Here is a 14,491-nt window from a genome sequence, read left to right on the forward strand (position 1 = left end):
AGCAACCAGAAAAGGTCCACTGGTGATCTAAAATAAAATTATTCCCCAAGCCCACACAGAGACAGATGTGGCAAAAGAAAGGGGGGAATCTATCAAGAACATTATGTCTCACGACCTTCTTCCAACAAACGCGTTATTTGATGGAGATGCTGCGACAAAATCAGTAAAACACACAGTCGTTAAAGGATTAGAAAAATTTATTTCACCTGACGATTTTTATTTCGAAAATACTCCCTGTACTAAACAATGCTGTTATTATGGATTATATGTCCTAATTGCGAACGGTCAAGCTATCATCCATAAAAAAATTTCAAGAGGTTGTTCAGAGAGTTCTACAAATATCAAAATCAGTATGCACTCTGCAAGAACTGCATATTATATTTGACAGTTATCTTGAACTTTCGCTCAAAGAATGTGAGAAAATCAGGCGAATGTCTACAACCGGATGTATCAAACCTGCATATATAACAAATTCTACACCTCTGCCTTTGCAACATGATAAATTATGGTCATCCACATCAAACAAGCTTAATCTGGAGATGCTAATGCGGCGAAATATTGCTGATGCTTCAGCAAACTCAGAATTTTCAATTATGGCTAGTGGAATGATTGTTAATTAGGAACTGATGCCGGCACAAATATATTCAAACGGTGCAGGTCATATTGTGGAAGAACTGAACTACAAATTGGAGGAAGCTGACCTTCATGTCATTCCACATGTAGAGCGGGCAGTTCGAAAAGGTATGAAGTGAATAATTGTTCTATCGAATAACACAGATGTAATTATTCTGTTACTTCGATTTGTTGCACTTCTTATAAGTCAAGGATTGGAAGAATTATGGATACGTTATGGAACAGGTGTAAGAAGACGCTTCATCCCTATTTTCTACCATAGACTCAACTCAGAGATTTACAATGCTCTCATCAAGGCCCATATTCTGACAGGTGATGGCATTATAAGCAAAATAGGAACTAAGCGTGGAGCTTTAGCCGCTGAACCAGTGAAGTTTCTAAAAGAATTTGCTAAGATTTACGTCGAATGTGACTTCAAAGACGTCGATAAGTATCTTGAGCGAGTGTAGAAAACAAAGTGTGATGTTGACACTTTTGATGAACATTGCTACAATGAGTTCATGAGATCAGTCCCACTAAGTGACCTTCCGCCAACGTCATCGTCCGTGCATGGACACATTAAAAGAACATTTTATTTACTCAGAAGATGTGTAAATGTTTTGAATCGTTCTTATGCTCCAAAAGACCTCTGTGAGTTTCGATGAGAAAACTTTGATGGTGTTCTTAAACCTATTAAATTTTTAAAGCCTCTACTCAGTGAACTTACACGAACATGTAACTGCAAAACCTGCGCTACGAAAAGATGCACCTGCCGATACGCTCTTCTGAAATGTTCATGTTGGAAATGTAATGCAAGTGACTGTAAAAAGGCGTAATTGCAAATGGACATAATTAAATCCAGCTTCACGATATACGCCTGTAAAAATAAATCGTGTTTCACAAAATTTCATTTTTGATTTGCTTTTTTGCATCATTATTGAATTAATATAACTAAAGAAAAATGTCACGTATTTCATACAAATGTAAATCAAACAATTTATATACACGTATTCATTACTTATAATGAGTATTCTTTATAATTTGAATTTGTATACTTGTGTACTCATAGGCAAACTTATGTATTTTACCTACTTGTATTAATTACTTCTATTCATGATCTTAGACATTCTTTGCCGATCACAATAAAAGTATTGAAACCTATTTATATTTAGTTTATTTCAATACATGTCTATTCGTTATTTATTATAGCCTCCTTCCGTTAGACCTACAGTTAATCTAGTTGCTAGCACGCATGCCTTGAATGTATAGTCCCGGGTTCGATTCCCGGTGGGGGTGCAGTTGAACTAAAAATGTGGTTTGGATTCGTCTATAATCAATAGGTCCACGTCTACTTTAACCACTATGGCATAACTCAAATAAACCAAAAAAATAACATTCTTTATTATAGTTTCCTATATAATATTCGCTATTTTGTAAAATCACAAAAAGATTGCTCTGATAGGTTATTTTCTATGTTTATTAGGATATTTGACTTTCATAATGTACGTTTTGACACAAGAATGTTGAATGTCTCATGATTCACGAAATATTAAATCATCATTAAAATATATTCGCCATTCTTAAAAATGACGTCCAGAAAATGGTGATTTTTTAAAGATAGAAAGATATGTTTTTTTAAATTACATGCTTAGTTTGTTAGATATCGATATGATATTTTTCGGAGATATTAGTGGTGTACCAAAGTTTATTTTAAGATGAGTTGCATCTATCTAGTGGCAGTGTTTCCAATGATGAGAAATTTTAATTCCCGAATTTAGGTCAAAATTTTGAAAAAATCCCATTTTTCCCTCTATAATTTCTCTCTTATTAGCTAGATTGAAACAAATATACCAGCATCTGAAAACCTTGTCTTTGGCCGACACAACGCACCATAGAAAGTTTCAATAGGATAATTAGGGAAGCTGCAGCACCTGCATAACTTCGTCGACGAAAACATCAAAAAGCACACCGTATTGAAAGGGTTAAAATGACGTTCAGAAGCTAATTGGCCCGGATTAGAAATGTCTACCCAAGCTAAATTAACTCAATAACGATCCGAGAACACAAATCTAAAATGAAATTCTCTGGACCTCGATTTTTTTACGGGGGTATACTATGGTGTCATGACTATATTTAGGCAGAAAAGGGCGAAATAGGCAAAATAAAACTAGCTTAAATTGAAACTATACCCCCCCTGATATAAACTTTAAAACGTTATTTTTGATCATATCTTTAAGATTAAAGAATAGGCATTTTGCCTAATATCCGGTCTCTAATAATAACTGAGACGAATTTGTTCTAATTTCAGTAATAAATATTTCAGTAGTAACCTTACAAAATGGTATAGCTTGCTTGTCCCGAAAAGAAAAATCCAAACGAGGTTTAATTTGACGGTGAATTTTTCCCAACTATTTGCTTAAAAAGGCTCGAGGTACTTGGTACAGATTTCATAAATAATTTATAATATACATAAATCATTTATTCTCAAAATTACATATAGAATAGTTTACCTTTGGGGGTAAGTTTTTCCCGATGACCTTTGCAGAAACAACTCAGATGTTTGTTGTTCATATTTCATAAATAAATGTTACATAAATAACATAATGATATAATTCCATCATCCTGAAAATCTAGAAGTGGTATATCACTTTTGGGGATAAGTTTTACTTTGCGATTTTCTCAAGAACGACACATGCGATTTTATTCATATTTCATAAATAAATGTTTCATGAAAACAGTAACAACATAGCACAACTCGTTTGTTCTGAAAAGATCCACAAGTGATAGTTTATTCTTGGGGGTGACTTTTTCGATGACTGTCTCAGAAATTATTCAGACGGTTTTGCTCACAGTTCACATACAATTATTTCCTTAATAATTCTAATATATGGCGTAAGTTATTTGTAACGGAAATATGACTAATAGATACTTTACTTTTGGGCCTAAAATTTCTTCGAACAAATTTTTCCAAAACCCATTATTTTATTCGCATTTTCCAAATAAATGTTTCAGTAATAGCTGCAGCCTAACACTAGTCAGTTGAAGAAATTCGGGCGAGAAAGTTTAGTGTGTATGTTTCGTACCCTTTCTTAAATATATTTTTAAATGTTTCACCTTATCACAGTCTTCCTAACAAAATTGAAACTTCTTTTTAAATGTGCCTTGTTATGGCCAAATGATTCAAGTGCATTGGTTCTGGATTTGATTCCCGGTGAGAGCTAGTGTATTTTCATCCAACGTTAAGGTATAGACGACACGTTGGTGCAAAGAAAAAAGTGTTTAAGTAAGCCTAACCAAGCTAATCAATAATACAAAGAAATAATACAATGTTACAAAATTATCGAAGAAACGTTGCTAGTATTAGGTAGGTGCGACTGAAATGTCTAACCGATGATTGTCAGTTCCAAAGGTAAAAAAAAAAAGGAAAAGTACATTATCAGATTAATCAGTGGTCTCTACGTAAAGTTATCCTACTAAGAAGGGATTGATACCAAAAAAATGTTGTAATCGCTGGGAGACATGTTAGGAAAATACAGTGGGTGAGAGAGAGGCTCCCCACCCTTCGATTTAGAAATACGGTTCGCGAGAATTTTATTTAAAAAATAATAATACTGCAAATCATGGATAGTCTCCACCTTCGTTTGAGGATGAGAATTGAAGATCGTATATAGGTTTGCATTGAAATGAATATTAGAACACAATATCTATTGAACATTGCTGAGGGCTTGCGGACAGGCTTCCACTGCAGTTCATGGTGTTCGATATTGTAACGATCCTAGCGAACTCCTGAGCCTTCAGCACTGCGCACCACAAGTTAAATTCGTGCTTAATTAAAACTCTATTTGTATAAATTTAAAACTGTTGACAGTTATCACCTGTGGACCACGGGCAACACTCGACAGCAATTCTTTGTTTTAGCCCCATAAATGTCTTTGTTCAAAATTTCTTTGTGTATTGTTTTGCATATACGTGGCATGAACATTAAATTTTGACTTCTACGCCATATGAATCTAATTACATACACACCTATAGAATGAACACCACAAACTTGGAATATATTGTTTGTGTATGAAAAATTACACACGCAACGCTACACGGGAGAGCCGTATGTATGGAATTCCATACACATGGCAGCAGGACGGTAGCCAGCCCAAAAATGTAGGGGGGCGGCGATCCAACCATTTTATAGTTCATCACCATATTATAGTTCATTTGCAACCCTACCGTGAAAATTTTAGGCCCCCCCCCCCCCGCCTGGATATAGGCCAGTATGGCAGTCAACGTGTTAAGAAATGTATAATAAATAATAAACAAGAAACGAAACGATCATTTACATAATTTATAAACATAAGTTAACATTCATTAACGCATGTAAATGCAATGAACTTAAGTTATTTCTCTCCCTATCTCTCTGAACGCAACAGCTCTTATTGTGCCAAGGCGTAGAAGAGAACTTGTGGCACTCACGACTTTGGGGTGGTGTGCGGTCAGCACGGTTGTAGGTATATCCTCAATACCACACTGCACCCACATCTGTAAAAATCATACTTTGAACAAAATGTGCACACGAAGCTATTTGCATGCTCAGCAACGATATGCACTTCAATGTAACTCCTCAAACGATGATATATATACGTGTACTATCTATGATTTGAAGTATAAAACCCTTTCCTACTTACAATATTATCCTAATCTCTCATCATCGATTACTGCCTTTTCTGGTTTTTCAGTAACTTCTTGGCAGGGTAACTTTAGCCAGAGACTGCTGACTAAACTTTTTTTATTATTATTTTTTTTTACACCTTTAGAAGTGACACATTTAAGATGGACATTTCAGTCGCTCCAACCTCTTTTAAATAATATATCCTCGATATCTTCCTAATATGCTTTGTTTGAGTAATTGATTTATTTGGTTCAGGTTATTTAACACTCCTTTTATGCGCCTATTTGTTATCTATACTTTAACGTGAGAATCGAATTTCGGGCTATGCACTAAAGCCGCTTCGCTACAAGAGGCACATGGGAGTTTTTATTTCGATTTCCTTAGGAAAATTGCGAATGGTATGACTTTCAAACTATGTTTAAAAAAGAATACACATTGACACATAAGATCATAATCTGAAACCTAGGAAATATATTGAATTGTTTTTAGTTTGTTCTCACGCTACCAAAACAGTACTTATGCTCTTTTATTCCAGCCTTTTAATATAAGCATTTCACACTATTGTCTGTTCTAGGATGATACAATTCTAGTTCATGTATATGCTATCTTTTGAGATACAGTAGAGTTTCGCTTATCCGACATAAACAGGCAGGCAGAACGCCGGATAATATGGATGTGTTAAGAAAACTATGTATTAAAAGTAAAAATATGATATAGACTAATTTTACATATTACGCATCTAATAATCATGTTTTTTAACATATATATGCACTGCACTGAATCAGGAACGTATCCAGCGTTAGGTCCTGGGGGATGTCACCCTCCCAAACTCAAGCACTTTTTAATAAACTTGCTTTTACCATTTTGAGGTTGTTTTATATCAATTTACTTTATCAGTGTCCAAACTTTGGGCAATGTGATGTTGTCTTGTTATAATTCTAAGAACATACCGTAATGCCATTGATTCCAGGTGGAATTAAAGAATACTTTTGAATAGGATTAACATCTTGTTTCCGTTTTGTTTATAACTTTAATGTATCAGAACGATACACTCATTGCCTTCTTGCTATTTTTGTTATGTGATATATATGTAGCAGACAGTTTTCCTTAGTTATAGTATGTCTCTCAAACATATGTTTGATTTTGTTTGTGCTATAATGCAGTTTGTTCAAAGTAAGCCGGTTTATAAATGAAAAGTTTAAGAAAAATACATAAGAACAAGAACAGCAGCAGCAGCAGTAGTAGTAGTAGTAGTAGTAGTAGTAGTAAAAGTAGTAGTAGTAGTAGTAGTAGTAGTAGTAGTAGTAGTAGTAGTAGTAGTAGTAGAAGAAGAAGAAGAAGAAGAAGATATTTTTAAAACATTAGAATTACGTGCTTATGAGGATTGGTATTGGAACCCCCTCCGAAAAGAAAATCTGGATACGTGTCTGCTCTGAATGATAGACATACAAGTCATGGGGTAGACGGGCGCGCTAGGCGAAAGATTCCAGAGCATCAAAAAATAGATTAAGACATAACTTGCAGATTGATGCTATTTTTTATCTGCAATGATATGTCGGATAATACGGTACGTGGAATAAACGAAGGTCGGATAACCACGCTACCCACCCAACAACCGAAACTGCTTTTTGCTTTTTTTTTATCTTTCTTTCTTTCCTTAACAAATAAATGCTAATAGCCATGGCGCATGTCACTTCCAACCTCAACACAAGAGATTTCCTGTTTGTTTCTGTATTTCCATACATCTTGGTTACAGAAGCTAATTTATATTTGGCAGACAATCTACACACTAAGTTTAAACCGATAAATGCAATATTTTACTCCATTTCCCAGCTCCCTGATTCAACTCCCCGACTGCAAATTTGAAATTCCCTTCGCAATCGTGCTGTGCTATTGCAAAAATCGCTCGAAAGCATGATTGCCAGTATACACAAAATCCAGCATAATTTTGTTTTTTGTTTATATTTTTATTATTTTAATATATTATTTGGAAATATCTCCTTAGATTAATTGCTTTCTATTATCTCCACTTACTAATAGCAGAATTTTATGCATAAATGTAAGGAAAATGGAATAAACGCGAAAATTTGTGAGTTACATTATACGCGCATATTTCTTCTTCTTTTTTTTATTTATTTATTGAGCATTAGGGTATGTAACATTAATAGAATAGCACTTATTCTGAAGATGGTATATATAGCATGTGCTTGTTATTATTGTATGGTATAATTGTCGTCAGGTCAAACTTTACCTATTCAAAAGGGGCATTTTTTATTATTATTTTGATTATAATGTAAATTTATCACATTAAGTAAACACTTATTAAATGTTTTTAGAAATTAAACAGAGGGAGCATTCTTACATGGCTGGTACATTATGGTACTGCTAGGCTCTTTCAATACTCAAGTTTGTTGGTTTCTCTTACAAACTTTTTTTTTTTTTTTTTTTTTTATCTTTTTCACCTTGTCAAGAGCTGCAGAATAAAAATCTCGGAACAAATGATATTCATGAATTTACAATAAATAATTTTTATATTTCCAACTTATGTCATTAGCTAGAAAGTTGTACAATGCATAGTGACACTAGATGGCTTTATCGCTGTGATTATATGAGAAATTTTAAATCGAAAATATTATAATTAGACTGTTATAACTGCTTTGAAATATTATTATAATCTTTTAATTTTGTAACTGGAAAAGGATTTTTAAACTTGTAGTTAGGTTTTATACTTTAATTCAAATTGTTTCCAACCACAATCTTTCATTCATATGACAAAATCAGTTATCCTAAATTCTTTTATTTTGGAGTTCACCATTATGCATGCAATATTTTACTTTATGCGGCTTGTCAACAGAAAAAGATTATTCTAATGTGCAAAACTAGTCCTAGTGTACATCAATTAATTTTCAAAAGAATTCGTACTGCTTTATCTCCAGAAATGTCGTGTACTTGTGAAAGATCCTGGAGATCATTCTGGCATCTCAAAATTTAATTAAAGTAGTCTCCGTTGATATAAAATTTTATTGTCTTGGCCAGCTGATGGATAACGCACGAACCCACTTTGAATGTGTGGAGGCCTTCAAGAAGACCACAGCAAAAGCTTCAGAACATCCCAGCAGAATTCTTCTAGTAGTACATTGAAATGTGGCAGACACGGACGAAGTTTTATACTGAAAATGGATTACTTTGAAGCGAGCACCACGTAGTTTGTAGTTTGGCATATAAACCAATCATCAGTATCACCAGCCCAGTTATTTTTTAGACAGATCTCGTATAACTACTGATAACACTAATCGCTTACCAATCCTGTAATAAAAGGAATTCTGAAATTAAACATGCCTGGCTACGCTGTCCATCAAGCGCACGAAATATATTTCACTACTCTCAGTTCTGACATCTAGCATACTACCAAACATAGATGTACTTACCAAACATTGCATTTGAGTAATTTCTCTAACTCTTCAACAGCACTTCTTGTTTTTCTCCAAGAAAACAGAGAAGCCAGGGATATATCTTCATCCTCGTTCCTATAAAGGAATTCAGTTTATAGTAAGTAAATACATTCTATTTAATACAACTGTCCTATGAAACGAACAAACTTTGCCAAACGTCATTCAACAAAAATAATTGGTGAGTACGAATTTTTGTTCGCTAATGTGTCACTATACCTCGTCTACATGACAAATAAATCCCCCAAACGCATTTTATGTACTATTATGAAGTGTTAAAGACACAACTTCATAGCACTCTTGCAGGGTATGTTATGCAATTAAACTCAGAAGCCCTGTAGGTTACCTTAATTTTTATTCTACACTTCTCGTGTTTTCTTCTTCAGTTTGACCTGGATTCTATTGGCGTGAATATAAAATAACATGATGGTGCACATTAACAAATAGAAAACAGAAGACGATTAGATAGGGCAGATTGTTATTCTGAAATGCCAATTTCCATACAGCAAGCAGTCTACGTGAACTACTGAAACTCTCTAAGGATTTTAAGTTATTACACAAAGGTGCTAAAAAAATACAATTCGTGCTACAGACTTGTACGTCAGAGATAACTGTAATGCAATATTGTAAGTATTATCTGTCAGGAAAGTAAATGTACACCTGTTTTTTGAGTCTGGCGTTCCAGGGAGAGTATGAGAATTAAATCAATAAAATGTTTACTGAGGGACAAGAAGAAAACTCTAATCTGAATAAGACATTGCAGAGGGGCACAAGCTGTGAATACGAATAGTGCATAGTGTAAATAAAGAGCGACACCGAAAGAGAAAGCCAGAAACAGATGCTAAACGGAGAAAAAAAGAGTAAAAATTGTCGAAGTGGGAACATAAAATACAAATATGCCAACAACTAAGCGTTTACCAAGCAACGATCTTGGTGTAGTGGTGGTGGAGTGGTGGTAAAAAAACCAACTGGTTTAAACCAAAAAACGAAAAATGTTCGTAAAAGTGTAAGTGTTTGTAAAATCTTAATGAACACACATTTGTGGGTTATCACGTTTCACTCCCGTATATTATTCGTATTATATTCAGACCTTAGTTCCCCATTCATTACTCAAAAAGATTATACTACAAAAGTAACTTTTTTTAATATATAAGTTTATAAATGTTTGTTTTGTGATTTTTTTGTAGTTATTATTGTTGTATAATTGCAATCAAAGAAAAATTCTAAAAATTGTTTCGTTTCAATGTTTACTATTGATAAAATACATCGAAATGCCGTACTTGTGTGTGTGTATGGGTGGGGGGACTCATACAGACCCCACGAGAGGCATTTAGTGAAATGAGAAGTATCTTTGGTATATATTTATGTATAAATGAGTCTGAGCCAAAGTGGACTCAAATAATTCGTATCTTTATACACTTTTCTTACTGATATGCAAATTAAGTCGTTGTATTTCTTTAATTTGGACCGATAAAAGTCGTTGTTAACTAACTTGAACTAAATTAGTTCTTCTGTGCTCCGTAGTACTTTGAAATTGTCCATATGTAATTCTGTATAATGGTTTCACTTGTGCAACTGTTTATCTTATTGTCCTTCTGAAATGACTCTTGACAGTTATATTAAGAAACATGTAAAGATCAGAACAACATATTTTTATCAGGATTCCTTCGTGAGTGAGTCGGCAGACGTATCGCATTTGTGGCCAATTAGTTCTGGTTCCGAGTTCAAATGGAGGACAATTTCTCTCGGATGTAACTCGAGAAGCAGTTTTTATTCCGCTTTAAGCTTATGTGACCCCTTCCAGCATAACCCGGCTGTTGCATAATAACATCAAGGCGAAACAAACTTATTTCTGTCCATATATGATATGAATATATAGAGCAAATTATTGAAACCAAATAAACCTGGTTTAAACCAAAAAAACAGGTTTTTTTGTTTTTTTTAATAAAAACCATGGTTTTTGCCAACCCTGCCCGGAACTGAGAGTGTGGTGCTTCCATTCAAATCAACGAGATGACAAATAGACGCTTACATAATAAGAATGCCGAATACAAACAGCCATAAAACAGCAAAGTAATAATTGCAAGCGTTATCACCTAAGGTTCCAAGATCCGAACAACATATCACTAATATCCCGAATGCCAAATTTTTGTGACTTACACAACTCCCCCTCTCCCCAAATGTGTCCTGTGAAAAAAATCACAAGTTTTGGGATGAGAGACCATATTGGGACTACAATATTAAACTATATAAGTAGACTTTTAGCAGATTCGTATTGAGTTATTTTTTTCCACAACCAGTTTTATTGATATTCAAGACAGCAAAAGCACTATATTTGTTAACGACAAAGCGAAGTTATTGCAACACTGTGTTACATAGTGAATCATGCATATTACACTCGTGAGTTTTGCTATGCAGAGGCTAGCCACTGAGGCACGCTGAATAACGCCTGAAGGAAGCAGCAAGGACAGATAGCGATACAGTGAACGGAACAAGCTTTGCTTTACAGATATTTCAAGAGAAAAAAAAGAAAGATCCCTCTTTCCACACTTCATGCTGTAGTTCTAACTTCCATTTCCCCATCAAAGTTACATGTCTAGACTATTATACAATTCCATTACACTTAATCCAGAGCCTTCAAACAACTTTGTTCTACGAAGGGAAAAGTAGAACATTACACTTATAGATATACCATACACAGACAGTTACGTAGTAATAGATGAATGCAATTAACTCCACATAATATCGATTGTCTAAATATACACTGGTTTCAAACAATTAGACACATAACAAACATTCACAATACCATTATAACCTATCATATGTTAATTCCACTTCATACGTGGTAGAATGAAAACCGTAGACTGACCGTGGAATGAAAACCGTAGAAAACAGAATGATTGTTTTAAAAATTACAATTATGAACACAAGTTAGTGAAGGAAACAATGACGGTCAATGAAAAGATGATAATCCGAGGTCGGATTTCGAGAAATAACTTGATAATGAGATGAAAACAGAATTTTATAAAGGAATGGTTATGATGCGCTAGACACAACATGGTTGCCTGTTTCGTCTCGTCATTTGAAAATGTCTCGTTTTAGGGAGGCGAGAAAAAGCCTGTGTTTCGTCTTGTGCAGTGGCGGATCTAGCTCGGGGGCGGGGGGCCTATCCCCCCACACTTTCAGATTGACGAAAATAGTTTGAGCTATTATTTGTATAGTTTTGAAAATTTATAGTAAGGTAATGATATACTTATCATAGTCTAAATTTAGGCAGCCCCCCCAGTTTTTACCTTTTAGATCCGCCACTGGTTTCATGGCTATCCCGGTGTCATCTTGTGTTTCCGAAACGAGACAAATTGTTATCTAGTCTCCTTTCGTCTAATTTTCTTTCGTAAACCTCATAATAATAGAAGTAAAATTGGAAGCCATGCGGCTTCGAAATGTAACGAAGTTTACAAGTTAGAATTGATAATCGGACAAGAGAGGGCTATGGAATGCTTTCAACACATTTAAAACGCGATGAGTCCAGACAAGGACCTGTCACGTCTCGTCTAGGGAAACGAGACGAGACAGACACTTTGTCTCGTCTCGGATTTAACAAAGCCTATATTGTCTCGCCCATGCTGAATTGGAAGCCTCTCACCAGAGATGAAGTAGATCGTGGGCCGTGGGTCAACAGGACATGATCCACTGCAACCCACCATAAACCAGCGACCCACCATAACCTACATACCCACTACGACCCACCGACACACTCTGCTTAGTGCATTGTATATAGTATCCTCTGAAGAGTGGTGAATTTGTCTACATTTTACTTTTTGGATCTCCATTTTCTTCTCGGATCTCCATTTTCTTCTCCTTCTTTTTCTTTTGCATTTGTTTCTATTACCTGAGATAAGTATATCTAACAAGGACAAGGCAGACTTTGTTAAATGAACTTAGGGGCCATCTTTCGAGAGGTAGTAGTGCACATTTAAACTGGCAGAGCGCAATAGCCAGAAATAGCCTAGAAAAAGCGTCTTAAAGTTTCGACTCGCCGTATATATGGTACGACGCCTAAAATTATCAAGTGGCGGTGTGGCAGAGTGTGGAGCATTCACGACTCCCTTGTAAAGGGTCCAGCGTTCGATTCCCGCTCGAGTCAACTTGTGTTTGCTTTTTACCAATAAAGTAGTCATTTATAACTACAAGTAAAATATTAATTCACTATATGTTCATATATCCTAAACGATAGGAATTTTCAAATCAGTTGTAAAACTTTTCAATGTTTTATGTGAACTAGATACAAAATATAACCTATTTCATAAATATATTGATATCACTAGCTGTATTACGGTTACCACAGTTATTGTGTCCGAGTCCGCTAGGGAATACTGGATGAATGCTATAGCCAAAGGGGATTTTCAAATTATCTTCCTTGCAATTCGCACTCTGTCAACAGATATAGACACGAATCGTCAAGAACATTTTTCATTTAACGACTTTACGAAACAGGTTACATTTGTATCTAGTTCACATGAAACATTGAAAAGTTTTACAACTGATTTTAAAATTTCTATTGTTTCATGCATTATAAACATATGGTGAATTAATATTTTACTTGTAGTTTAAAAATGACTACTTTATTAGTAAAAGCAAAAACAAGTTGACTCGAGCGGGAATCGAACTCGCGATCCTTTTCGCGTGAATCGTGAATGCTCCACACTCTGCCACACTGTCACTAAGACGCATTTTCTAGGCTATTTCTGGTTATTGCGCTCTCCCGGTTTGTAATATTAACACTTTAAGTATGCACTACTACCTCGCGACAGCTCATTTAACAAAGTCTGCTTTTTCCTTGTAAGATACAGTCATCTCAGGTAAGTAAATAGAAACAAATGCCAAAAAAGAAAAAAGAAAATAGAGACCCTAAAAGTAAAATGTAGACAAATTCACCACTGTTCAGAGAAGGGTTGGTATGTTTAAAACAAGGGCTGTTGTTTTATTCAGTTTGTTTTAAACGTTTTAAACAAATTGTTTTAGACGTGTTTTTTTTTTTTCGATGCTGGTTGGACATGTTTAAAACAACTAAAATATCAGATTGAATAAGCTAATTTAATTTTCTAACAAACAACCTATCCTTCGCAGGATTTGTGCATGGAGTAAATTACAAGCAGAGTTATATTCTTATTATAACAGCAATTACTGAACGAAATTCTGCACATCAGTGTGCGTATAACTAAACCAACAGAAATTCAAGTGAAGTATTTCAACATTTCTTAATTTCCAAGAATAACGGGGGTTAAACACACTATACACTATTCTAAGATCCAAATTCACAAATTCAAAACTTGAGTATTTTTTTGATCACTATCATTTCCATAATAATGACAGTTCTCACGTCATAAGCTAGAAGAAATGCTCTGACAAATACAACTCATAGAAAAGAGCAGTGACTAGCCTACAGGGAGCAAATGACATTTTAACTAAACAGTTTTCAAGATACATCTCTATCTGCAACATGGGTAGCTAATAATGATTAGTGTCTACGGCAAAACAACACAATTAACTCTAGACACCTGCCAAGGATTTTAACAAAATGGTAGACTCTCACGTTCGGGGCTCTGGTGACCCCCTTAATTATCACAGAGTCATGCGTTATACACCATTGGAAAGCTTATAGACCACAAATTCCAACGAGGTAACATTCGTGAAATTCCCGCCGTATTCGTAGAAAAAGAACAGACATAAAAAATCATTTTAAAAAAATGAAAATATTGACTTT

The 14,491-nt window shown here is 34.8% G+C and overlaps 1 protein-coding gene across 4 annotated transcripts in view; it reads right to left on the reverse strand.

Annotated features, from left to right (window-relative positions):
- Positions 1–14,491, reverse strand: part of LOC145671218 (BRCA1-associated RING domain protein 1-like) — a 230,904-nt gene that overhangs the window by 168,550 nt on the left and 47,863 nt on the right. For all 4 annotated transcript variants that reach the window (XM_081740096.1, XM_081740098.1, XM_081740099.1 and 1 more), the window contains exon 2: positions 8,704–8,802. In XM_081740096.1, coding sequence (XP_081596222.1) covers positions 8,704–8,802 — 99 coding nt within the window. The remainder of the gene's footprint in view (positions 1–8,703; positions 8,803–14,491) is intronic.

Source organism: Thermobia domestica, chromosome 15, assembly GCF_964235325.1.
Source record: "Thermobia domestica chromosome 15, izTheDome1.hap1.1, whole genome shotgun sequence".
Lineage (NCBI taxonomy): Eukaryota > Metazoa > Arthropoda > Insecta > Zygentoma > Lepismatidae > Thermobia > Thermobia domestica.